The sequence below is a fragment of the Abramis brama genome (genome assembly GCF_963993115.1).
Source record: "Abramis brama genome assembly, chromosome: 8".
Taxonomy (NCBI): domain Eukaryota; kingdom Metazoa; phylum Chordata; class Actinopteri; order Cypriniformes; family Leuciscidae; genus Abramis; species Abramis brama.
In genome coordinates this window covers 31192587-31218679 of record NC_139970.1, presented here as the reverse complement: position 1 = coordinate 31218679, position 26093 = coordinate 31192587, and the positions used below count along the sequence as shown (strand labels likewise).

The 26093-nt window shown below is 36.0% G+C and overlaps 1 protein-coding gene across 2 annotated transcripts in view; it reads left to right on the top strand.

Moving 5' to 3' along the window:
* fgf14 (fibroblast growth factor 14) overlaps positions 1-26093 on the top strand; it is a 138578-nt gene that overhangs the window by 5225 nt on the left and 107260 nt on the right. The window contains exon 1 of one of the 2 annotated variants that reach the window (XM_084122970.1): positions 13224-13348. The exons of the other annotated variant lie outside the window; for it this stretch is intronic. Within the exon in view, the coding sequence (XP_083979096.1) occupies positions 13279-13348 (70 nt within the window). The 5' untranslated portion in view covers positions 13224-13278. Of the gene's footprint in view, positions 1-13223; positions 13349-26093 lie in introns of those variants that run through there. 2 annotated transcript variants of the gene reach the window in all.

The following is a 26093-nucleotide window of genomic DNA, read 5'->3' as shown; positions in this document are numbered from 1 at the left end:
ATTGTACACAAGTGAGCTGAGGAAATACTCCACAACTATCTAGAATGTTCTCTCTCAAGTGGTGTTTTGATGTCTGATTCAAGTTTTTAATGTTGTTTATATGACTTTGTGGTGTTTTTAATATGCTTTAAGACAAACCATGTGCAAATTCATTAGTCAACACCATTGCTGAGTATTTTTCTCCTTAAAACTGCAGTGAACCAAAGACAGTCTCAAAAACGCGGTTTGAAATCGCTGGTGTTTCTTACTGTACGTCACAAACTACCTTGTAACCAATCACATCAATGTGTGTGTGTGCGGGCTTTAGCATATCATTAACTATGCTGCGAAGCAGGGGAGTCTCAAGAGAAGCCAGGTTATCCTGGTATAATTTTCTGTTGATATGAAAAATCGTGTACATTTAGCAGTATAGTGGGTGTATGATGTATATGATATTACGTTGTTATGATGAACTATATGCTTTTCTCCACTGACGTTCTAAGTTGTTCAAAGCGTTTATAAGGATGCTAATTTTCAGAAGGCAGCTTTCTGACTCTGAGATGACAAACGGGAACATGGTTTGTGTAATATTAGCAACACATCAGCTGTTTGATGACGTAGTCAAGCAAAAGGCTAATCATATTAATTACCGTTATGTGTCTGACGTTGTAGAGAGCGGTACCATTGTGCAGCTTTTAGAGTAAAGTTGACCGAGTGGATCTCTGAGCTAGTGTGAGTGAGTGGAGGCGGAGCTAATTTGCATATTTATGGGCCTGCGTACACTAAATGAAGCAAGGTTGTAGAGTTACATTCAAGCTATTTTCAAGAAGTTTTTTTCACATTAAATTATTTTTAAATATGTAATTTGGATAATCAAAGACAAGTTTTAAGGGATAAAATTACTGACTACAAGGGGACTTTAAGTGAACTGATCCGTTCATTTCTACTAAATGATAAAATAAACTTTTTTGAGTCACCAATCGTAATGTTTTAGTAAAAAGATAAAAATAAATTATTGCACAATTAATAGTAGTAGCTGCTTTACATAATGAATAAACATGTAGCTTGCCAAGCTAAAGCTTTAAAGAAGTTCTCTATAAACTCAGATCAGTTCAGTGGAATATGATGTAATAGGGACAGATCATTTAGTCCAATGAGATTTATTCATTTATTTATTTTATTTTTTGGTGGCAATATGTTGAAGATTTTAGACATGGGGTACTTGAGAGTGACTGAAGTGTCGTTAAGCAGGTCATGATCCGATCATGAGATGGAGAACTTTCATTTTTCAAGATTTCAAGTAGTCAAGTGCCTCTAAATGAAGAATCACCCAGGAAACATTGCAGACAGTGAGAATGCCATACTTGGTAAAGCACAGCTGGGTTTCTAAGGGACACAACGAATCGTGTTCTCCATGTTCATCACTTTCCCAATTGGCTCCTCTGTTTAAACCGTGTCTTTTTCTATTGTTCTTAGCCATGCCAGCATTGCTTTTCCATTAGTAAACTAGTGGTTTCCGCTATTTCAAATGTTTCGAAACATTCATCAGCATTTCCTCTCTGTTAGTGAATGTCTATCTTGCGCACTTTGCACTAATGGGTGACAAAGATCCTGCTGGGTCGTGTAATATCTGAATATTGCTGAAGTATATCTGCTTCATGCAATTCTCATGTTTGTGCAAAAGACATTATTGCTGTCAGAGTAATATAGGAAATACACTATATTGCAAAACATTCTAATTAGAACAGAGCTGAAAGGAGATTTTTATACAATCTCTCGTGGGTTTTTTGTCACGTCGACAACAGCAGTTTAATTCCGCTGTGTCAATGTACTGAAACTTTAGCTGTGGTTGTTGTACAACTAAAAGTCCTACTTTTTTTGAGCTAAAATAGCCCACAGTGTCTCAGTTGATGTAACCGACTGCTGCATTTGCAGCATGCTGCAGGGATAAAGAGTTGTTCTTAGTCTTTGAAAGTGCTTCTTGCACTCAAAGCTGTGTTTGTGTGATGCCGATAATATTCATGGCTTGTCTCATGTGTCTTTCTGGTCTCATTAATGGAATAAACTTTACATATAGAGCAGTCCAATTAAAACAAGGAAGGTCCACAGCCCCTCTGCAACACATTAGACGCAGTAGACATTTACATAAAGCTGCCATCAAGTTGCTCCTGTGGCTCCATGCTGCAGCGCCACATGGCACAGTGAAGCAGGTAGAGTTTATAGCTCTTGGCCGGCTTCCCTGGAAGGTGGCATTAGCCTTGATACCCTCAGAGGACAAAGTAAGTGCTCTCTGTACTTGCATCCATCAGCGAGAGAATTGGTTTGTGTTTATCCGTGTGTGTGTGGGTCTGCCATTATAACGTAAATGCAACATGTGGGACCGTAACTTCTAATGTCTTGCTTTCATGTTGATTCAGATACCAAAGATAGTTTTTTTCTCTCTCTCTTCAAATCTCTGTATTCAAATAAATAAATAAAAATTCAGATTTTAATACTTTTTTGTACATTTTACTGTACTGTAAAATAATTTACACAAATTACCAGCAGGGTTATTATAGTTAACTAAAACTAAAACCATAAAAAAACATTTTTAATTTAAATAAAATGAAATATAAAACATATTTTATTTCAGCTAGTTGCTAACATTTCTATATTAAAAAAACTATATTGACATATTTAAGAAAAAAGTTCTAAAAATGGCAAAGACAACAAAATTACTATGATAAAATGGAATACTAAAATGGAAAAGGAAAATATAAAAATCGAATTCAAAATATATTATTAAAACTATAATAGTAACTCAATGATACTAAAGTAATGCTGATTAACAGTGGATTTCTAAAGATCTGAAGTCTGAAAAAAGAAAAAAAAGCTGTTCAGAAAAGGCTGTTTACTTTTTTATTGTTAGACAGCATACAAAAAACCCACACAAATTGTACTTTTACAAGTGTACTGTTCTTGTGTAGAGCTACATTACAAATAGCTCTCGAGTTAAATGGTGCTAAAAAGCAGTAATTTATGACAATATTTACTTTATAAAGACGTGATTTAGTAAGGCTGTAATTCATGTTTATACTGCAGTTCCAAGTATCATTAATGTTTCCAGAAGACATAAATCTGTGTTGTACTTTTATTGAATGCGTTCAATTTGCTGTTACTTATCAGTCATAATATTTTCCCTTTAACTTTTAAGCTATCAAATTTATTTCATCAGCAGGTATTGCTCTAAAGTACAGTATAATTTCAAGGATAAATGATCTGTGAAAGACGCTCCTTCATTCTCTCTGCTGAGATGTGATGATGCATTTGTATCATATGCAGTGGGAATAAATCATCAGCACTGCATGCACATATAACCATATATCGCAACTATGACAATAGCAAAGGTGTGCGCAAGCTTTTTTTTTTAATGTGTTTTTTTCCCATGTTGTCAGTGATCCCCTCTGATTAAAGTGGATCATTCTCACATGGCTTGTAACAGCATGTTTCAGACTGCCTCAATAAATCATGTAGCAATTTGGAGGGTCCCAGGTTCCCAGTACTAGTGTTTCCGCAGTCTCCCATGTTCTGGGCTACTGTAGTTGGATGGGGAATTATCTAGTTGAACCTGTCTCTGTTTTACTCGCAACACATCTCAGCACTATCTCACAAGCTCTGGAGTCCAGGTCACATGACCGAGCGCGAGCTACAGTCATTATCTGGTACAGCGAACTGATGTTTGTGCACACCAAGCTTCTTCATTCTCCAGGACATGGATTCATACATGACAATATAGGCTTTCGCTGAGAGGAACACAGATCACACTTTATGGTTGAGAATCAAATCAGAATGAATGATATGAGCAAGAAATGTTTTTGTCACAAAATGTTGTTGCTCCGGTTTGGATCAGAGATGCTGCAGTAAGCAGGATTGTGCACCATTCAGAAATGAATTGAATTAATAAAATGAAAAAGAAAGGAGAACTGTGATTCAAATTTAAAGAAAAATAAAATGGAATAAAAATGGATTATTTAACAAAATAATAATTTCATTTTCAGTATAAATTACCTAAAAAGATTTGATCACTTAGGGTATTTCCAGGAATATTAGATGATATTATTTAATTGATATAATGATATTGTATTGGCCAGGATTTCAGAATCTGTGCATCCCTTCTTTATTTCCCATATTTCTCTCATTTACCACATTTTAAAGTCAATATTTATTTTTATAAACTTATCTGAAAACAACGTTGTTGACATTGTGGAGGTATGGGACTAAATAAAAAGAAAACGGTGTTAATTGTTTTGGACTAATTATTTTGATTATTATTTTTGAAAAAAAAAGTTGAATTGTTCTACATTTCAGGGAATAAATAGACATAATTTGCAAAATGAACGAAACTAGACTAGACTAATGAAATTCCTTTTCTGTTGAATTTCATTAAATTGCAATTCAATAATTTTTTCATCCTTTCATTCAAGTTAAAATTTATTTTGGGGTTGAAAGAGATTAAAGGGAGCCATTTCTTACATCATGAATTTTGTTCAACCCTGACAGTAACATAGAAATTGTCAGTTTTGAATAATCTGTTTTCAGAAAGGCAAAGACTAACCCATTAATTTCATGTGTCAAGTAGGACAACGATCAAATAACGTATGGAGTAATGCATACGATATGGGTGCCAGATCTTTCCACACAAACACAATAAACTGCCTGTATATTTTTATTGACTTGGCCAAAAGCCTATCAGATGCCTCATTAGAGCCCCCCCCCTCCTTTTTTTGCCGTGTCCTCATGCTGATGGTTTGGTACATCATTTCCTTTGAAATGTAATTTGCAGGAATCACACTGACTGACTGAATAGGTCCTGTTTATTTGTTACATCAGGCTTGTGTCTATTCAGGCCACATGATAATGGAGTTATTTAATAGCACATGAAGCTTGCACTTACATAACCTTCTTGAATATAGCACCTTTTATATTTTCATATAATTGAGCAAAGATGAGCTGTAGTAGTGGTGATGTCAACAGTCATGTGTGGGATTGATTTTTTTTCTACCAACTAAAATGCTGGAAATTGTAGAACCCAAATTGTCACAGCGTAGACCTATCCTCCTGAGAACCAGGGGAAAAAGTGTTTTGAATTTAGTACATTGTTTAGAGCATAAAAAACAAATAGATTTTTCTGTTGTTGAAAAAAAATATTTTGTTCATATGTTACTCTATGTGCACTGTGACCAGGACTGTTTAAAAGTTTGTTTAAAAAAAATAAATTGACATGAAATGACATGTATAGGGGGAAAAAATGGGCTTTTCTTTTCATTCATAAATACATTTTTAAGTTTCAGGATTTTTTTTAACCAAACTTTGTATAAAGATGATTCTCAACTATGTAATGAAAGATATAATGGAATTAAATGATCTACCATTTTACTCTATGCGAAATGTGGGTAAAATGGCCATAAATGGGTAGTGCCATTCAATACAATGTATCTATACACTATCTCTAATTTGCATATTAATGTGTTCTTGGGGCAACATGTAATGAAAAAAGAAGTGTTATAATGGGAGTAATAATTGGCAACATTTTTATAATAATATCTAATATTTCATAGGAATATATTCACTTTGTCGTGTCTCCCAAAATGCCTGATAAACATGCTTTAAGTCCTGGTGTCCTCTACAGAAAGTAATTTTTTTAATTGGACACCCCATAACATTTTCCTGAGATGTTGATTCATGACAAACAATTTGAAAATTAGTCTGTTTTAATTGATAGTTAAAAAAAATATGATCATATTTCCATAAGAGTGCTAAATTTGTCAGTAATTTTTAAAGACTGTGTTCTCTTCTTTTTTCTTTTTTTTCTATTCTATATCTATTTAAAAAAAAATACGTATACTGCTTTAGACTAAACTGGGAAGGGTCACAGCCAGGGGCGTAATTTGTGGGGGGGTTGGGGGGGAGATAACCCCCCCAATATTTAAATCTATGCATTGCAACCCCCCCCAATATTTATACCATGATCGCATGAAAAGGAGGCATCAGGAGGCATACCCAAACTTCAACCCCCCCAATGTTCAAACCAAATCTACGCCCTTGGTCACAGCACTTGCATACTGTTAGTTTAATTGTTTCTATTGCTCTCCTCATTTGTAAGTCGCTTTGGATAAAAGCGTTTGCTAAATGATTAAATGTAAATGTAAATGTTGTTGTCATGGTGAAACCTCCAAACATTTGGTATCTCTAAAAAGCCCTGAATGTGCTCTTTACAGGACATCCAGAACTGTGTTGTGTATGGTCTCAGAGAAATTCACTAAAATATAAGGTCCACTACAGTGCACAAAAGTATATTCCTGGGTCCCAGGAGGCTATAACAATAACTGCGCAACGCCAACAAAAAATATCTGTAGGTTGTATGATATTTGTGTGTGTAAGAGACCTTTTTTCCTTTTGTTGAAATGGATGCTGCACCCTGTTGAAATCAAACAACTCCTCTGCACCAGCCAGATCTTTTCATCTGTCAGAACTGCTTACAGAGTTTCCTGCGTCTCGGCAACCCGTCTGGGTTTCCTTATGTAGTCTTCAATGTGAATCACCCGCAAGTTGCTTGATGGTGACTCCTAACCACCATACACAACTCCTCTCGTGAAACGGCATTGATTTTAAAGTGCCCCTCCCCCACACTTCATGTATTTGGTGAATTTGCTCTCATTCTTAGGCCAGACACTCAAACGCAGATGTGAATATTTGAAAAACTGCCCAAAATGTTGCTGTGACAGTAGTTGACCTAAAAAAGAGAAAACCGACCATAGTTGCCTGCTGTGGTGTCTTACTTGTTTTGCGTAACCTGTATTAGAAAAGTGTATTATCGTGTGAAATCACATACTTGTGTAAAGTATGTTTTAGGCATTAAATACTGATACACCTAAAATTTCTACTAACTCGAGCATAGATCATAAAGTGCATCATAAATAGGTGATGAGATATATCTCAGTTTCATTGTTGTTTTCATGGATTTCAGGTTAATGTGTGACTGTGCTGAGAAAGTGCCTTGTTTTACTATCCGTTCATGCAAACAGAAGCTTGAAATGATGCAATCTCATTTTACCACATATTATTTTACATTGTTGTTTTCTTTCGCTGTTTATTGGATCCAGATTGCACAGATTTCCTTGATTTCACCAGTTGGGTACAGTATGGTTTCCTTTCTGCTTGTTTTAACAAAGGCAGTTTGCAGAGTTAACATTTAGCCGGCACTTTAATCACTTATATATATTATTACACACACATATATTACAGGTTTTGATTTTCGGAAATGGATTTATTATTAAATGACACAATGGTGATAGCTAATGGATAAAACCCTTGTTGGTTTAAGTCAAGTCAAGTCAAGTTTATTTATATAGCGCTTTTCACAATACAGATTGTATCAAAGCAGCTTCACAGTATTAAATTAAAATAATACATCAATGCTTGTTTCTAGTGGAAAATGTCCACGTTTGGTAATACTGATCAATAGTATTGTTGATTGATTAATTAAATTAAATATCCCAAATATCCCCAACTGAGCAAGCCAAAGGCAACAGTGGCAAGGAACCGAAAAACTCCATCAGGTGACCTAATGAATGCATGAACTAATTTTTCTGTATCAGAAACTGATAGCATGTTACGTAGCTTAGCAATGTTTCTAACGTGGAAAAAGGCTGTTCTTGTAACATATGAAATATGATTTTCAAAAGACAGGTTGCAGTCTAGTATAACACCTAGGTCTTTTACTGTAGAGGATAAAGTAACAGGACATCCTACTATGTTAAAGTTGTAGTGTGAGAGGTTTTGTGGGCGGTTTTTTAAACCGATGATTAGTACCTTTGTCTTGTCTGGATTTAATAAAAGAAAATTGTGCGTCATCCAATCTTTTATATCTTTAACACACTCTGTCAAATTGGATAATTTAGCGTTTTCACCTGGCCGTGATGAAATATAGATTTGAGTGTCATCAGCATAACAATGGAAACTAATTCCATGTTTCCTTATAATATTTCCAAGTGGCAGCATATATATTGAGAATAACAGAGGGCCTAACACAGATCGCTGCGGCACTCCATAGTTTACTGGAGTTATGATCGATTTTTCTCCATTTAAATAGACAAAATGGTAGCGGTCAGATAAGTATGATCTGAACCAACTTAATGCTTGTCCTTGAACACCAGTATAATTTTGTAGTCGATCTAAGAGTATTGTGTGATCTATAGTATCGAACGCAGCACTAAGATCAAGTAAAACTAGTATTGAGATACAGCCTTGGTCAGATGCTAAAAGTAAGTCATTTGTAATTTTAACTAGCGCAGTTTCAGTGCTATGGTGCGGTCTGAATCCAGACCGAAACTTTTCATAGATGTCATTTTCTTGCAAGAAAGAGCCCAGTTGAGCGGACACCACTTTTTCTAGTATTTTAGACATAAAAGGAAGATTTGAAATGGGTCTATAATTTGCTAGATTATGCGGGTCTAATTGTGGTTTCTTAATGAGAGGTTTTATAACTGCCAGTTTAAATGTTCTTGGAACATGACCTAAAGATAAAGATGAGTTAATAATATTGAGGAGAGGCTCTTCCACTATAGGTAACACTTTCAGTAGTTTAGTTGGTATAGGATCTAATAAACATGTTGTTGTTTTAGATGAAATGATAAGTTTATTTAACTCTTTTTGTTCTATAGTTGTAAAGCACTGTAATTGTTCTTGCGTCGTGATAATTGAGGCTGAATTATAAGGCGCGATTGAGGATTGAACGTTTACAATTGTGGTTCTGATGTTTTCTATTTTCTCAGTGAAGAACTTCATGAAATCATTACTACTAAACTGTAACGGAATATTTTGTTCAGGTGACATCTGTTTATTTGTTAGTCTAGCCACGGTGCTAAATAAAAACCTAGGATTGTTTTGGTTGTTTTCTATTAGTTTGCGGAGGTGCTCAGCCCTGGCCGCTTTAAGGGCCTTTTTATAATGTGACATACTGTCTTTCCATGCGATTCTAAAGACATCTAAATTAGTTTGTTTCCATTTACGCTCTAAATTACGGGTTTCTCTCTTTAGAACATGCGTAGTATTGTTGTACCATGGTGCTTTACTTTTCTCTCTGACCTTTTTTAATCTAATGGGTGCAACAATATCCAATGTTCCAGAGAGAATGGTGCTCATAATGCTAGTTAATTCCTCTAGTTCATCTGTTTGTTTGGGTTCACTGAGCAGCTGAGACAGATCAGATAAGCAATTTGAAAAATTACCTAAGGTGGATGGAAGGATTGTTCTGCCTGATCGATAACGCGCCGCAGCATGATATATTACAGGAGTACGTAATATGCAAGTTACCATGTAATGGTCAGTGACATCATCACTTTGTGGAATGATATCTATATCGGTTGGATCGGTTCCATGTGATATAATTAAATCGAGTGTATGATTAAAACGATGAGTTGGTCCGGTAACGTTTTGCTTGACCCCAAAGGAGTTTAATAAATTTGTAAACGCAGCCCCTAACGCATCATTTGGATTATCTACGTGTATGTTAAAATCTCCAACAATTAATGCTTTATCGACATTGACTAATAGGTCTGAGAGAAAATCTGCAAACTCTTTTAGGAAATCAGCGTAAGGCCCAGGCGGTCTATATACGGTAGCCAAGGCGAGAGATAATAGGGAAGTTTTTCTAACATCTAAGAGCGTAACATTTAGTACAAGTACTTCAAACGAAATAAACTTATAACCCGTTTTCTGACTAACATTGAGAATATCTCTATAGATTGTTGCAACACCGCCGCCACGACCAATCAGACGGGGCTCATGCTTATAGGAGTATCCTGCTTGGGTAGACTCATTTAGGCCGAAGTAATCATTTGGTTTAAGCCATGTTTCAGTAAGGCAAAGTACATCGAAGCTATTATCTGTGACTATTTAATTTACAATAACTGCCTTAGGTGTGAGTGATCTAATGTTTAGAAGACCTAGCTTTAGAAATTGTTTTTGTTTACTAATAGCAACATTTTCTGTTTTAATAACAATTAGATTTTTCCTAGATCCTGCAGTAAATTTATTATTTGATCTCACTAAACGAGGAATAGACACAGTTTCTATGCCATGTTCTACACTAGAATTTATATCAGTTAAATTGGTGCAGCAAAGACTATGATTTGGACTTTTGGTTACTAGTCAAAAGGTATTTAACATTTTGGTTTAAAACCATCAGTTTTTAAGTTACTAGCCTAAATCTTTTAATCACTTGGACTATTGCATGTTACACGTGGGCTTTTTTGAGCCGCTTCTTAGTACTAGGTTATGGAGGACGTAGCAGACTACCATGACCTGACATACTTTGCAGGGACTCTACAGCATCGCTTCATCACTGCAATCCAGGTTCACAATTTGGCTTTTTAAAATACAGCAAGTGGCAACACCAGAAGTCTTAATATATATGGCCAGCTATAATACTTCTTTATCACTGGATTGGCACAATCAATAGAAAATGAACACAAACACTTTTTTAAATTAAATTCCGCTTACAGCGGTAATACCTTAATGATGTCAGTGAATACATTTTAGTGTTGAGATGTCCTACTGTTTTCATGAATTCACCACTGTGTCAAAGCATGTGTGCCAACCGATAGGCTAATGCAAATTTTTCTTCTTTATAGTATTGGTTTATTAGTTTCTGGTTGTCAAAGTGCCTGAGCAGAATGCTTTTTATGTATAAGCTAGCTCAGCCTGTAGCTTGTGCTAGCTGATGGGTTTACAATGTGGGTAACTGTTTGGATTGCAAACAGTATGAATAACCTGTGAAAGCGAACAGTTGTCTCTCAGCTTGACTCTGTGTGTGTGTGTGTGTGAGTAGAAAATTCTCTCTCTCTCTCTCTCTCTCTCTCTCTCTCTCTCTCTCTCTCTCTCTCTCTCTCTCTCTCTCTCTCTCTCTCTCTCTCTTCTCTCTCTCTCTCTCTTTCTCTTTTTCCAGCAGTCTACTCAGGGATCTGAGCTACTGGAGGTTGTGCTGTTTAATTTTTGCTGCAGTGCAGCTGACAGTATTGTAACACCGCCTCTCGCAGAATATGTCTGCCTTTTTGCAGCACTGCTTCCAAGCTGTGGAGCACCTCCAAACTGCTTTGTTTAAGAAAAATTGCATTAGTCTCGTATTCATCCATCATCATTGACATCCCCTGTGCTTTGTAAACGGTTTATGCTGACCTTAAGGAAGTTATTATTCCCGGAATTATTGGATGTTCAACTTATTCCGCAATTCTTTTGCAGTGTTGAACTTTTACTATAGTAAGTTCCCTTGGCATTTTTTCTTGCGGTAATTGGTAATGATACCATTGCGAATGGCGTCATGGCACAGCTAATTGTAGGTTTATGGATAATTGCTATTATTTAGAGGACTGTTAGTGTTTACTCATCTGCCCTAGGGCTAATTGAATACATTCGCTAATAATGATGCTTTCAAACAGAGAGGGGACAATAGAGAGGAGGAGGAGACTTCCGGAGAGACAGCTGGAAAATGATTGAAGGTGACATTGAGCTTTTAAAGAACACCAACTTGAATGTTTTTCCATGTCAGAAGGCAAAAGACCATAGTAATTGAATAAGAAGGTGCAATGACAATTTGCAAGCAACAGGCTCCTAAAAATAGTGTGTAATTAGTCTAAATAATAAATCTCCTTGGTTTAAAGTGCCCCAATTATGCTTTATTTGGATATTACCTTTCCTGCAGTGTGTGATATAGCTGTTTGTTCATGTAAAAGGTCTGCAAAGTTTCTAAGATCAAAATGCACATGGATTTATTGTCTCCAAAATGAAAGAACAAACTCTGAACCGCCTGAAACGAGTCGTCAGGAAATCCAGTCTTACTTCCTGCACGGACCTACGTAGATTTGTAACAAATTTGCATAATGCCTTGCCTATAGTTTTCATTGGCTGCCTGCAAACAACGTCTACTTTGACCCACCCGCAAACACTGGAGTTTTTGTGTGGTTCGTGTTGTCGACATGCCGAGAAGACGCTGTTTTCTGCATGCATTGATGTGGTAAAAGCAATGCTATTATTACTGTTCGTAGTGCATACAAGTGCTGAAGAAGCCTCCAGAGCTGAAATTCAATAATAGGCGTTTTGTTTCCGAAACTGTACTGTAAGTGGTGACCAATCACAACAGACTGGGCCATCTGACCAATCAGAGCAGAGTAGGCTCTTGGAAAGAAGGGGTTTAGAGAGAGCAAATCCTTTATCAAACAGTGTCAGACACCGTGAGAAAAGAGGTGATGCTGCAATGTATGTTATGAGAAAGTTAAAGTTTTTTTTTTTAACTTGCATGTAAACCTGTTATAGGAGACCTCCAAAACAAACTTTTAAAATAGCCTAATAGGAGCACTTTAACTTCTGGTACTATCAGGAATTTTGAAACCGTAGTAGTAGAAGTAAATTAAAATGATTAAGATATAGGTTATTTTCTTAAGTTGTAAAATGGAATTTCTAACAAAATAGACCCCTATTTTTTTAGATACAGGAACAGCACAGAACAATGTTTAATCAATATATAAAACAGTGTTTTTCTAAGTGTGGACATATTTCAAATCAGGATATTATTGTGAGAAATTAATTTCATAATGATGTACTTCCCTCTCTGTCAGTATATTGACACCAAATGTTTCTCATTAAAAGCCAAAGGGTTATCGACCACATCGCTATAAAGATTCAGGCCTCTTTGGTGTCTGCATAGTGACTTGTAGGACTCTTATTCAAGCGGTAGTATTTGACGCATTGGGATTGAGAACGGGTTGAAGAATATTGTACTCAGAAGGTACAAGCTGACCTTGTCAATAAGAGATCTGCTGGGAACATGAAGGCCTCCTTCTGAAGCCTGTAACTTTTTGTTGAAACAGAGTTTTGTTGTAACTACAACGTTTAGGGACTTCTCAAAACAACACTAACATTTGTATATACAGCTCTCGTGTTTTGCAGCACTGTACATGCGTTATGTTTCCATGGTGAGACTGCTATTACTGGAAATTGGCATCATGGTCTGTCCTGACCTGTAAGAACAATATCAGGCACAACATAATATCTAAGTGATAGAGATGTGCTGTACTGGTAACACTTGACATTTCTCAAAGGTTATCATTATTCAACAGCATATCAGTGCTTCTAGTGGTAACCAGTGCCACACAGCATCTGCTTACCTCTGAAGAGGCCATAAGAGCTTGGGTAGCATTCACAAGTTCACTGCTGGCTGTTCAGCTCAATGGTGAAGGTTGGTTGATGTTGAGAAGCTAGAAAATGGAAACCTCAGGTTTAATCGAGATTTTTGAGAGACGCATACGCAGTGCAATCAAACTTGATGTGAAGGGTAAGTGCAAGCTGAAGTGCCTGATATTTTGTGTTGCTATACTGACAGCTCTGCTTCGTCTTTTAGTGCCCTCACTGTTACAAGTCATAATGCAATTTAGACTAGTCAAAATTTCAGTCCGATATCTGTTATAGAATTTGACATTGATATCAGTTATTGGGTTAATTATTAGCTACCAATTACATCTTCAACAGTGTAATTAGATTACTGAACTGATTACCCTCTCTAAAAAGTATAAGTATTGCAGTATTGCATTACTTATTTCTAATTGCTTTCTAAGTCCCATGTCAACCTCGACCAGAACAATTCTATACAAATAATTTTTTTTTTCTACAGCAAATAAAGTATTTAGTGCAATTTACAGAAAAATTACAGAAAAAATAAGAGTAATCCATTACTTTTACTCTTTCAAGTGTAGGGAAATTAAATTACAGTTATTAATTACTTATTAATGCATTACACCCAAGGCTGTCTATAATGCAATTTTAATGCCATAATTCCAGGTCAACAGATGCATTATTACATTTTGACTAGTAACAATTCCAGGCTCACATATCCAGAATTCAACACTAAAAAAATACCTGTTTTTAAGGTTTACGAATTTCTGTTTTTTATGTATATATCGAAAAGTAAAAATCAATGGAACTCATATGTAGGCATATTATTTGGAAAAATTCACTGACAAATATTTATATAATGATCCTTACATATTATTCAAAACATTTTTTATAAATCAAGGGAATGAACAATTTCAGTTCATATGATTTGTATTAATAAATTTAAACTTAGATAAATTTAAAAATAGATAGATATATAGCCTATACATACACACTTTTTTGTACATGTTTTTAAAAATATGTTTTTATTTGTAAAAAAATTAATTATTTAACTCTACAGTTGCAATTTTATTAAAATTAGGATATCTGCTACTCATTATCTGGTATCATAACTAGTAAAATCATAATTATGATAAAAAATTAGTTGTTTTATTAGTTGTTGCTCTTAGTAGTTTTTATCGTATAATAGTTTCTATTAATTTTTTTGGGTCAAAATTACGTTTTTAGTAGTAATATTGTGTATAATATAATATAGTGTTATATTTTATTAGTACATATTAAAAAACGAAAAAGGAAATTATTATGAATTGGTTTTCTTAGTAAATCTTCTTAGTGAACTTGCATTTTTACTTGTTGAAATAACATTTGAATTACGACAGAATGTTTTTAAAAAACAAAACAAATAAAGGTACAATACTGGACTTTTAAGGGAATGAAAAAACAAACAATATATAGTCAAATGAGCAACAGCCTTCAAAATACTGTAAAACTAATGTGGTCTAACTCTGCTCTTGAGAACTGCTTTAAGTCAGAGAGACAGTGTAATGTCTGCCGAATATCACACACCACAGCAGATATGCTGATCTTGCACGATTAAAATTTCAGAATCCGCAAACAAAATCTGCCACCCCCTCCTCTCTCTCTCTCTCTCTCTCTCTCTCTCTCTCTCTCTCTCTCTCTCTCACACACACACAAGGGCCAGGGACTGCGTGCAAAGGCATGAGTGATTTGAGCAGAACTCTCTTCATTTTCCTCTTCCTCTCACTGCATGGTTGTAAATAAACATTGAATCAAAGTGTAAATCATGTGCAGTCAGTCACATAAAAATATCGGGGAAGACAGCTATCTATAGCTATTGCCAGACAGATAAAACTAATCGCTGCATTGCAGATAATAAAACTGGAAGGTCAAGTTTGTATCTTATCATTACTTTTTTTTTTTTTTAGTAGGGGAAATGATTTGATTATGCATTCACGACATCTGGCATCCCCTCACATCCCCCTCACCTGTCTGGAGTGTGAGATGAGTGAGTCTCATTAGAGGAGCTGGTGAGAGAAGGGCAGACCCCGGTGCTGCAGGGCTGCAAGGCTGCCAGCTCTCTGGACACTCTTATCTCTGAACCTACTGTTACTCAGTCTGATCCAGTCATTGGCCGGTTTGCTGCTCTTCAAGGCCCTATACTCTCTGCAAAGTTGATGTTTGTTCTTTGGTCAGTTAAACAATTTGAAATAGCAGAGCTTTGATTTCCCTTATAGAAATATAAGAGACTTTAGTTTGGTTAAGTTATAGAAAAATATTGGATCCTTTAGGTTTATACTGTCACTCTGCAGCCTATCTTATAGTTTCATTCACACACTCACACGTGTCCCACAAATAACTCTCTTTATCCACAAGCATACATGTACATGCTTGACATGGGAATGTTTTTATAATCAGGTGGCACTCAACAGACTCGAGTCTCTCTCGCTGGGCACTTACTGTAGATGGCCATTCCAGAGGTCTGGATCACAGCATTGCAGTAATTCATCCAACCATTTAAATTTCAGCTTTCTCCGAGTCCCTCACACAATGTTGTCGCTTTAGAAGTCATTGAATATAGTTCATGAGTCCAATGGACCACATTTATGATGCTTTTAATGTGTTTTTGTCATTTTTAGAGCTTATTGACTGATTGTTCAAGCTACAGCCCCAAGCCTAACTCGAAAATCTATAGTTGTTCCAAATGTTGATGCAGAAAATATCCTATATTTTGCTAAATCATGTCCATGATTTCATTTCACATATCAGTCAGTATGTCACATTAACATCAAACGAGGAGGTGTTCTTCTCTGTCTGGACTACAAGAGCCCATGTATGTATGTACTGTAGCCCATGCAAGAACAGCCATAGCACTTGCTTATTAGTCCTTCTCTATTTAAAGTACCTTATTAAAGGAGAACTCGGCAACTCTAGGGAACTCTAGTCACTTCTTCGCTGATTTTCCCTTTTGTTGTCGCATGTTTTATCCACGAGCTCCCCCTACAGCTGTGGGGGGGCGTATATGTCACAACACGGTCGTAAAAAACTCACTTGCGGCGGCCTCCTCCCCCTCTCTACCGCTGCTCATGTGCGTTTGTTTTGATCGGAGCAAGCCAACTGAATCGTGTGGAGCTTTGTCTACCGAGGTGGGTAATCTGGTAATACATCATACATGCGTGTGTGTTTATGTTGAATTGCCGTAAAGCGATTCGTGTTTCGCGCTCGTTCTCGTTCTCGTTCCCGCTTCTCACGAGACTTCCAATTTCTATTTTGCCGGGACGGTAGTCCCCAAGTTGCAAGGTTGGTTTTCCGCCTGGGAACGCTGGGGGGAGCGGGGAAAGTCACCAGTATCACCAGAACAGGTTGTTTAACCATCCAAATGATTTCTAGACAGTTTTATTAAGTTAAAAAAGTTACCAAGTTCTCCTTTAAAGTCAAATTTACCCTATTTACTTAATGCACATTCCTGGTCTAATTCTGAATTATTCATTGGTGCTTGTGCTGCCAAAGGAAAAAAAAAATGTTTGCAGCTTTTTTAATCAAAATGTAATAACTTGTTCTTCCCTTGAAATGATTTCCCTTTTCAGCTCATGTCACATATAGGCCATGTGAGGTAATGTTAACTAATTGCCAAATAGCTATTTAGCAACCATTCTAACAAACTTAGCATTTGGTCTGGCTCCATTGTGGTACCTGTATGTAACACCCACTTTTCATTATCCAATCATTTAAAGGCACAGTATGGGATTTTTTCTCCTCTAGGGGTCGCTAACCTATTTACAATAACAAAGGCATAGTTTGATGACGCAACATTTGCTAAGAATTATGGAACTTGTCGTCAACGCCAAGCCGACCGATCTAATAATGTTTATGGATGACTGAATACATCTATGTTTTTATCATGACTGTGATATGAAGCAGTTCGGGATTGCTAAGAGACAGCTATCAGCTCCACAATACAAGCGACGCGAGTCCCGCGGATATAAAAGGAATATGGGCATTTCATTCTACCGAACTACACGCAGAATTACAACTCACAGGTCAGTTTATTAGACAAATTAAACTTGTGAGGTAACGCAGCGCTGTTTCACTTGGTCTAACATTACACTAGCACACTAAACTGCATTTGAATGTGTTGAAATTTATGTGTTAGTTTGTCTGTTTAAGACTAGCAGTAAGCTAGATCAACATTAGAATAACATACAGATCATATTCTAACATTTTATCATTGTTGAACTATATAAAATTGATTAGTTTTATGTAAATGTGCTCACCTGTTTAATAAAGTACATGTAGGAGCGGTCGAAGTCTCGGACGTGGAGCTCTCATTTATATACTGTCTATGGGAACTCTCGGCATCTCGAAAACACCGCGCTGATATTGATTCTCGTTTTAGTTCTCCTTTTTTATCCAAAGTCTGCTTGCCATGGTCCATAATGTTTGAACAAAACAACAACAGCGTGCAGATAGACATTGCGAACTCCAGTTGTCTGCTTCTGTCGCTTTGGTTAATCAGAGGGCTCTGCTCATAGCTCTGGTTACCATGGCAGTACGAGCGGAAACCATAGGCGGAAACCAGGGACAACGCGGATATGACGCCATTGATTGCGACATAACGGAAATAAAGACACGGTCCGTGTCTTCGAATTAAAATATTAATTTCTCTGGATTTAGAAGTTAATTGGAACTGTCGGGATAATGTAAATACACAACTTTAAAAAATATATAACATAGATATAGTGATTTTTTATATTTTTAAAGCAAAAAAAATACATATTGTGCCTTTAACCAACTATTCACATACAATCTCACATGGTATTATGTCCAATTCAATGTATACATTATTTGTAAAAAAGTTGCTGCCTTAAATTTTTAAGTAGAATCCACTTAGATGTTTAAGTCATTTCAAATTAAATTACATTAAACTTACTTTAAAAAAATGAGTTGAATCTTGTATAACTTATATAAAAAAAATAGCTTAAAGTCCTCCTGTGGTGAAAATCAAGCTTTTCATTGCTGAGTATTTTCTCCTTAAAACTGCAGTGAACCAAAAATGCGTTTTGAAATCGCTGGTGTTTCTGATGTCACAAACTACCTTGTAACCAATCACGTCAACGTGTGATCGTCAACGAGTGGGTCTCTGAGCTGGTGCAAGTGAGTGAAGGGGGGGCTAATTTGCATATTTATAGAACTGGGTATACTTAATGAGGCAAGGGTGTAGAGTTACATTCAAGCTATTTTAAGGAAGAATTTTTTTTAAGGAAAAAACTTTTAAATATGTCATTTTGGTGATTAAAGATGAGTTTTAAGGGATACAATTATTGACTACAGGGGGACTTTAACTTATTTTGATGAGTTAAATCATTGTAATTTTTTTTACAATGTATCTACTTGGTTCAAACTCTAGTTCAAACTCTAAACAAGTGCTGATGTGCTGAATGATGCTTTATGATTTAGAGCATGAAGGTCTCCTTAAACAAACATTGTCCTTACAACTGGAAATAGTTTTTAGGATCATGTTTAGGAGCATGTTAGTCCTCTCCCAAGACAATGGCACACATGAAAAGGGAAGTTAGAAAGTCAGATTGGCATTGCGCTGCGTAACGCACGTTTAACAAACATAAGATAGGTCGTCACACCTACACCTCCTCCATCTATCTTGGTCGTGATGTGTGAAAAGCCTCATAATAATGGCCATCTAAATATAGTTATCTCTTTCAGAGGTGGCATAGCAACAGAGTTGGGATCCGTTGTCTAAAGAAACTGAACTTCAGTACTGCCTTTTGAAATCTGTTTGAATAGAGTGATCTTGACTCACCGTCTTTGTCTTGTTTAGATGTTATATTATAAGGAGTTATGTAAAACGCTGGGAAAGAATGGATGCGTCTTTGTTTCTGTAAAGTTGATTGGTATATTGATAAAAGAAGACTGAATTTTGGACCCTATACCTCTCTTAAAGTCAACATGAAGTGGTAATCACAACCCATTGTAGGCTACTACTTTTATGTGGTCTTATGTGGTGTAACTGGGTGTTGAGCAAAAGATTTTAAAATGTGAATTCTAATGAAAAAGTTATAGATACAGAGACAGAGAATATAGGTGAAAAATATATAGACTAAAACTAACAAAACAAAGTAAACAGCTGCAACAGGTAAACAAACTTCATACAGTACGTACATCCCCACTAATAGTTTTCAGTATAACATATACTGTACTGCTGCCATTAAACTTAGGAAAATAACAGTTTTAACATTGTTTCTGCACTCTCACGCCTATAGAAAGTTAATTGGATACTTTTGACTGTTTATTTGTGCTGAAATTTACTTTGCTTTTGGCTTCCAGTCAGCAGTATTGTCTCAGATCTTCACTTTATTTCCCTCTTATCCCAAGTCACAATTGCTGTCTTTCTCACAGAGGAATCTGTGCACAATTAGTCACAACATTATAAGTTTGAAACGTCTCACCTTTAGTGTCTCATTTATAATGATGTATTATTCTAAATCAAGTCGCAGCAGTTAATGACATGTCACACTAGCCTCATGAGAGGGTCTGCTTCTATGGCAGGTAAAGGCGTTGTGCTGTACAACACGAAATATATATATTTTGAACTTTCTCAAGGGCTTTTGTCTTCTGTTAAAGGTTGGAGCTTTAAAACAGAGTAATTATCATCTTTGACATTCTCTCGCACAGGCATTTAACCTGTTGCACTGACTGACTTTCCCACTGGGGAACTGATGTAGAAATTGTTTTAATGTCTTCCATGAGTGGGCTAAGCTTCTGCTACATGATTCATCATTCATTTTAGGAACGGCAAGAAAAAGGCAAAGAGGAGGATAGTGAGGAATAATGTGGAAAAGATCAGTTTTGAACACTGATTTGATGAGACTGTCTATTTGCCGGTGCTGTGAGTTACTTCCTAATATGGGGTCACAGCTGACAACTGTCAAAGGGTCATCTTTTCAATCTTAGAGTTGGATATCAAAACCTGGTTCTTATTAAGAGAATAATTTTTAATAATATATATATATATTTTTTTTTTCAAGTACTGGATCCATCCATTAAAGGAATAGTTCACTTAAAAATGAATGTTCTGTCATCATTTACTCACCCTCAGATTGTCTCAAACCTGTATGAATTCCTTTCTTCTGCTGAACACAAAAGAAGATGTTTTGAAGAATGTCAGTGACCAAACAGTTGATGGACCCCATTGACTTCCATAGTATTTTTTTTCCTACTATGTAAGTCAATGGGGTACATGAACTGTCTGGTTACCAGCATTCTTCAAAATATCTTCCTTTGTGTTCAGCAGAAAAAAGAAATTCATACAGGTTTACTTGAGGGTGAGTAAATGATGACAGAATTTTATTTTTGAAGTTAATTATTCCTTTACGTTACATTAATGGTTCTTCCAAAATCAGTGTGATCCAATTCATGAAAGCATGACTATGACTCTTATGGACCTGTTCTTGAATCAGTCCAAAAGACTCACAAATCAGTGTCAGACTTGAGTAATCAGTTTGAATTGATCTGTCTCACTCATTCACTGAATCTAAACTCCAAATGTTTCTTCAAGTCAAAACGAACCAAACAACATTTTAACAGGAAATGAATATAATTCTTTTTTTCCCCCTCAATTTTCAAACAATATGAAGCTGAGATGATGATTGCAGAATTGGGTTAACTATCCCTTTAAACATTTAACACCAGTCATTTCAGTGCCACTTTATGCCAAATTCTGTATCTCAAAGTAATGTGCACTATACATAGCTATCAGTTAGAGGGAGAGAGTGAGACAGACAGAGTGACGTTATGTCAACTGATGGGTCAGTGTTTGAAAGAGAAAGAGGTATCTAACAGATAAAAGAATGACATGAAAAAGAAGACAGAGGGGGGTTTTGTTCAAAGTTCCGGATCAATGAACCAGGCTGCAACATTTTCACCACTAATGTCTTTATAGCTCAGAGGACTGGTAGCCCTAAATGTGCAAAAACGTAAAATGTCACTGATATATCCAGGGTGAGATTCCTATAAAAAAGCCTGACTTAACCAAAGTCTTATGCAATATTCACATAACCCTGCGGGTAATGTGAAAGTAAGGAACCATTCATTTGTGAAATGACTGTAAAGGCTAATAAATTACCTCTATAAGTTATCCGCTATTATTACTGTAATTCACTGATTTCATTTATACAAAGGAAGCCAGCTGGTCTCACGGGACTGTGGGCAGTGCTTTAAGTTGCCGCATCCATTATTCCCCTCTGGAGATTCAAAAGTGACCGTTTTACCCAACGCAGCAGCATTTCCTATAGAAGTCTCAAGTAAGGGGTCTGAAAGTAATTAAGTTACCAGTCTGGACATTGTTAGGTTGACTAAGCACATGCTGAAACAGCAGCTCCCATTGCACCAAGATTTCCCACCAAAAAGTGGCATTACATTTCTTTAACTTTACATAGGCTGCACTTTTCGAAAGTTTAGTTCACAAGACTCATTAATTATTAGTTGTGCTCTGCTTTCTAGCAAGTGTCACCATCGTTCATACTTGGGGTTATGAGTTTATCGAATTGAGAATTGTTATTATGACCTCAAATTGATTCATGCTGTTTGTTTTCAGTTTTCACCTGGAGGACAACAAAAAAATACCTACACTGTAAAAAAGTATTGTTGGATTAACTTAAAAAGTTAGTAACCTGGTTGCCTTAAAATTTTGAGTTCATTGAAATTGAAGGAGATTGGTTTAATCAACATAAACTCAAAATATTATGTTATCTGAACCACATAAACTAAGTTGATTTAACAATTTTTTTTTTATAATAAATCAGGAAATAAAAAAATTCTTATATGTGACACCTTTAATATTCCCCCCAACAGGGTATAGCGTACAGGGTTTAGTTCATCACTGCCTCATAATTGTGCCTCAAAAACACTTTAGTAACCCCATAGCAATGCCCTGGCAACCAACTATCATCATGGAGCTTTGTAGTGATTTTCAAATATAATGGTCAGTTAACTGTGAAAAATAATATTTATATATGTATATTTTTTTAATCTGGAAAATATTTACTTTTTATTACAGTTTTTCTGAAGTGGGTTAGGGTTAGGGTTAGGGTCTGAATTGCTAAAACACGTTTCTTGAAACCATCACTCACTTTCTCAAAACCTTAAACACAAAACCAAATTTTCAAACCACATTCACAGAACCTCTGGCTCTTCTGGCAAAATCAAACTATTGCCTCAAAATCATTTTATCTGTGCTCAAATTCAAACAATGCCTTCAGATCATACACACAGCGAGTCAAAATTCTAAACACTACAGATCATTCATTAGACACTACATAAAAAAAATGGAGAACACAGAATCCAAAGCATGCAGTTACAGAAAAAAAGTATATTGTAACAAAGTAAACAAATTTTGCAATTACATTAAAAAGTATAGTAATGACAACTTACAGTAGTAAGGTGAATAAATTGTATACTGTATCCACTGAAAGGATAGTATTGTACTGAAAATTAAATAGTAGGCCTATCGAATGTCTGTATATTCACCACTTGCATACTGTGAAAATACAGTGATCCAACTGCAAAAGCCAAAAAGGTTACAGTAAAAAACTCTAAATGAAAAGCATGTTACAGTAAAGTACACTCAGAAGAGTTGTGCAACTGCAGAATCAAGGTCAATGAGAGAGATTGATTCTGCTTCAGCATCATGTCTTCATGTTGGTCCGGCCGGAGGAGTTTCTCCACATCACAGACAATGTCATCTCTGCAGGCAAAGGGAAAAACCCTAAAGCAGATCCAGCCTTGACAACATTCTCCACACCTGCTCTTCCTCACCCTCATCCTCTTCCTCCTTGTTCACCTCTTTACTCATCCTCTTCCTTCTCTCCCTCTTCCTTCTCTCCCTCTTATATTGTTTCCATTCATTGTTGGTATCAACATTCAGTGCAACATTTTAAGTAAATTTTGGGACTCTGAACTGACTTGTATTATGTACAGTTGGTTTGGTCACATCATTAGAAATAAGTGTGAACAATTTTGAGTCGTTGTGTGTAAACGATGACAACTGTGTTGCAGTTGTGTTTAACTTTCGTTAAGCATTTTGAAACATAAGTGCATCACAGTGCAAAATGTGTTTAAGTGAGTGAGAATGTGTTTAGAGTTTTGAAAAAAGAGTGCATGAGATTTGCAAACAGTGTTTTAACTACATGAACTTATTTAATGTTTTACAGAAAGAGTGATTTATTCAACATATCGGTTTAGACTATTGAGAATTTGGTTCAGAGAGTGGGGTTTAGTGTTTTAGCAATTCAGAAAAACTGTAAATTGACACTTAATCTATTCCTACCTGATTTACAATCAGTATTTAGAAAGCATAAATTTTAACTTTATTTATTGTTATTTTATACATTTTGTTTTCTCAGATTGAAACCCCCCTGCCCTACAGGATTTTTATATTTTTATATTAGCTCGCATTGTGTGTCTGGTGATTTACACTTACAGATCAGCGAAAACATTTTTCACGCATATGAAATGAAACCTGAGCTAAATGTGCTGTGGGATACTCCTCAGAAGAATGGTGATTCAGTGATACAGATTGAATTTATTTATTGAATGTGTCCATTACTTTAAACACTTTTATTTACATGTGGTAGCTGGTAAAGCCCACAAGCACACACAGCACTATTCACTGTGGTGTAATATTCCCGTGTCAAATGTCAGCGTATTTACAGAGGACTGCTCTAGTGGCTTTAAAAGAGGGGGAAATCTGTTTGTGGCTAGATGTGCTTCCTCTCAATCTATCGGCCTGTATCAATTTTCCCTGCCAGTGCAACATCTCAGCTCTGGACCGGCCCGGAAAGGCAGGTGTCAGTAGAACCCGATCCCCTCGGGGAGTATAGACCCGTGATTCTGCGTGCCAGTGTGTTGTTGAATCTCTTAAGATGACCTCTCTCTGTCCTTCAGCAGCTCTGAGTGGATAGAAAGTTGAGGGAATGAGACAAGAAGGGGGAAAAAAACTCTTATCGCTCAGAAACCGAATCCTTTGATGACACTGACAAATGGATGTTAGGGGTATGCATGGATCTCTGGCAAAGGGAAGAGGAAGGGAAAGTTTTGCAAAAAGGATGGACAAGTCAGACAGCGTTATTGATCGATCTTGAAGTCAAGTTAAGCTCAATGGACAGCATTTGTGATATAATTTCCGAAAAGTTTCAGAAAAAAAGTTAGAGGTTACAGCGCAAATTTTTGGACGATTTAACAGCAGAAATGTGAACCATGTAATTTTATTAAAGCACTTACATTAATTCTTCTGTTAAAATGTCTTCTGTGTTATTTGAGCTGTAATAACATTCTGTTCTTGTCATTTGATATATTTAGGTGCTACATTGTCATGGCAATAAAGTTGTACAATTAAATATAACTTTAAAAAGAAAATGTTAATTTAGTTAGCCTATTTAAATCATGTTAACACTGTACATGCTTTAATTATAAAATTGAAAATTTTAATGTTTATGAATTGACCTCATTCAGTTCCATTGAAAGTTCCTCACTGTAACCCAGAATTTTTTATTATTATTATTTTTGTTGTTGTTGTGGTAATTAACATTATACCACAAGTGCTGTTGATTGAGCTTAACATGTATAAACCATAAAAATGTATATAAAGGCACAGCATGCCCGTTAAAAAAAAACTGAATTATGAATATTTTGGCATAAGAATACCTGACTAACATAATAAGTATACCTCAATGGAAAACAAAACAAAGAAAAAAGTATATGATGTGACAAAAGTATTGTTCCGTGCATCTGTTTCAAAAATTGAAATCCTAAGATTTGCGTAATTGGAATGTGGGACTGCTATTAGAATGCTGTTTGTGTATGAACACTGTCTAATTATGGAGAAACTCCAGTGTGTCCTTGAAGTACATGACTGCTGAGGTGGCTGTAGTTTGCTGCAGTGGTGACTTAAGAGGAGATCAGGGGTCAGTTTTGTTGTTGGATTCCTTGATTCACGCAGCCTCTTATTTGATTACCCTCCTGAAGCCAGGCAGGAGTGTTGATGGTGCAAACAGGTAAGGGTAACAGGCAAGGACACTTACCTGGGGACTATGAAACAAATACTTATTTCAAATATTTTTTTCAAGATGCATTTTGTTCTACAGCTTTATTTAAAACATGTAGTCATAAAAGAAATAACCACCTTGGTTTCTTTTTTTCTTTTTTGAGTAATGTGATTGCTCATGTAGATTAATAAATATGATTCTAGGATTTGGCAAAGTTTGTGTTGGAAATTGAGAAACTAGGTCAACAGTATTTTAACAGTAGTAGGCCTAAGTAGTGTTCTATTTGCGGTTCTTTGAAAAATGTTTTAATGTTAGCAAGAGAAAGAGGACACAATCACCCTAATGGTTTTTTAGATACCTCTGTTGGTGCAACATCTTTTAAAAAAACATATCAACAATGAATAAGTCCCCAGTATGCAAACATGCGTTAGATGTCCCATCTGGAAAGCATTGAAAGTGTTTTTTTTGTGTACAACAATCTCATAAATATCTTAAAGTGCCCCTTTTTCAAATAGTATATTTAATGTAGTGTGTAATATAGCTGTTTGTGACTGCAAGATCTGCAAAGTTTTAAAGATCGAAGTGCACGACAAATTAAGTTATTGTATCCTAAAAGAAAAGAACTGCCTAAACGAGTTTTCAGCTCTTCCTGTTACTTCCTGGAGGAGTTTGGTCTGTGCTGTCGACATGTCAAGAAGACGCTGTTTTCAGCGCCACGAATCCACTTTGCATGCGTTTCAAAAGGATGAGGTCTCGCGCTGGAATTGAAACAAGAAAACAGACGCCATTGTTACCGTTCGTATCACTGTGTATCAAGCACTTATGAAGCCT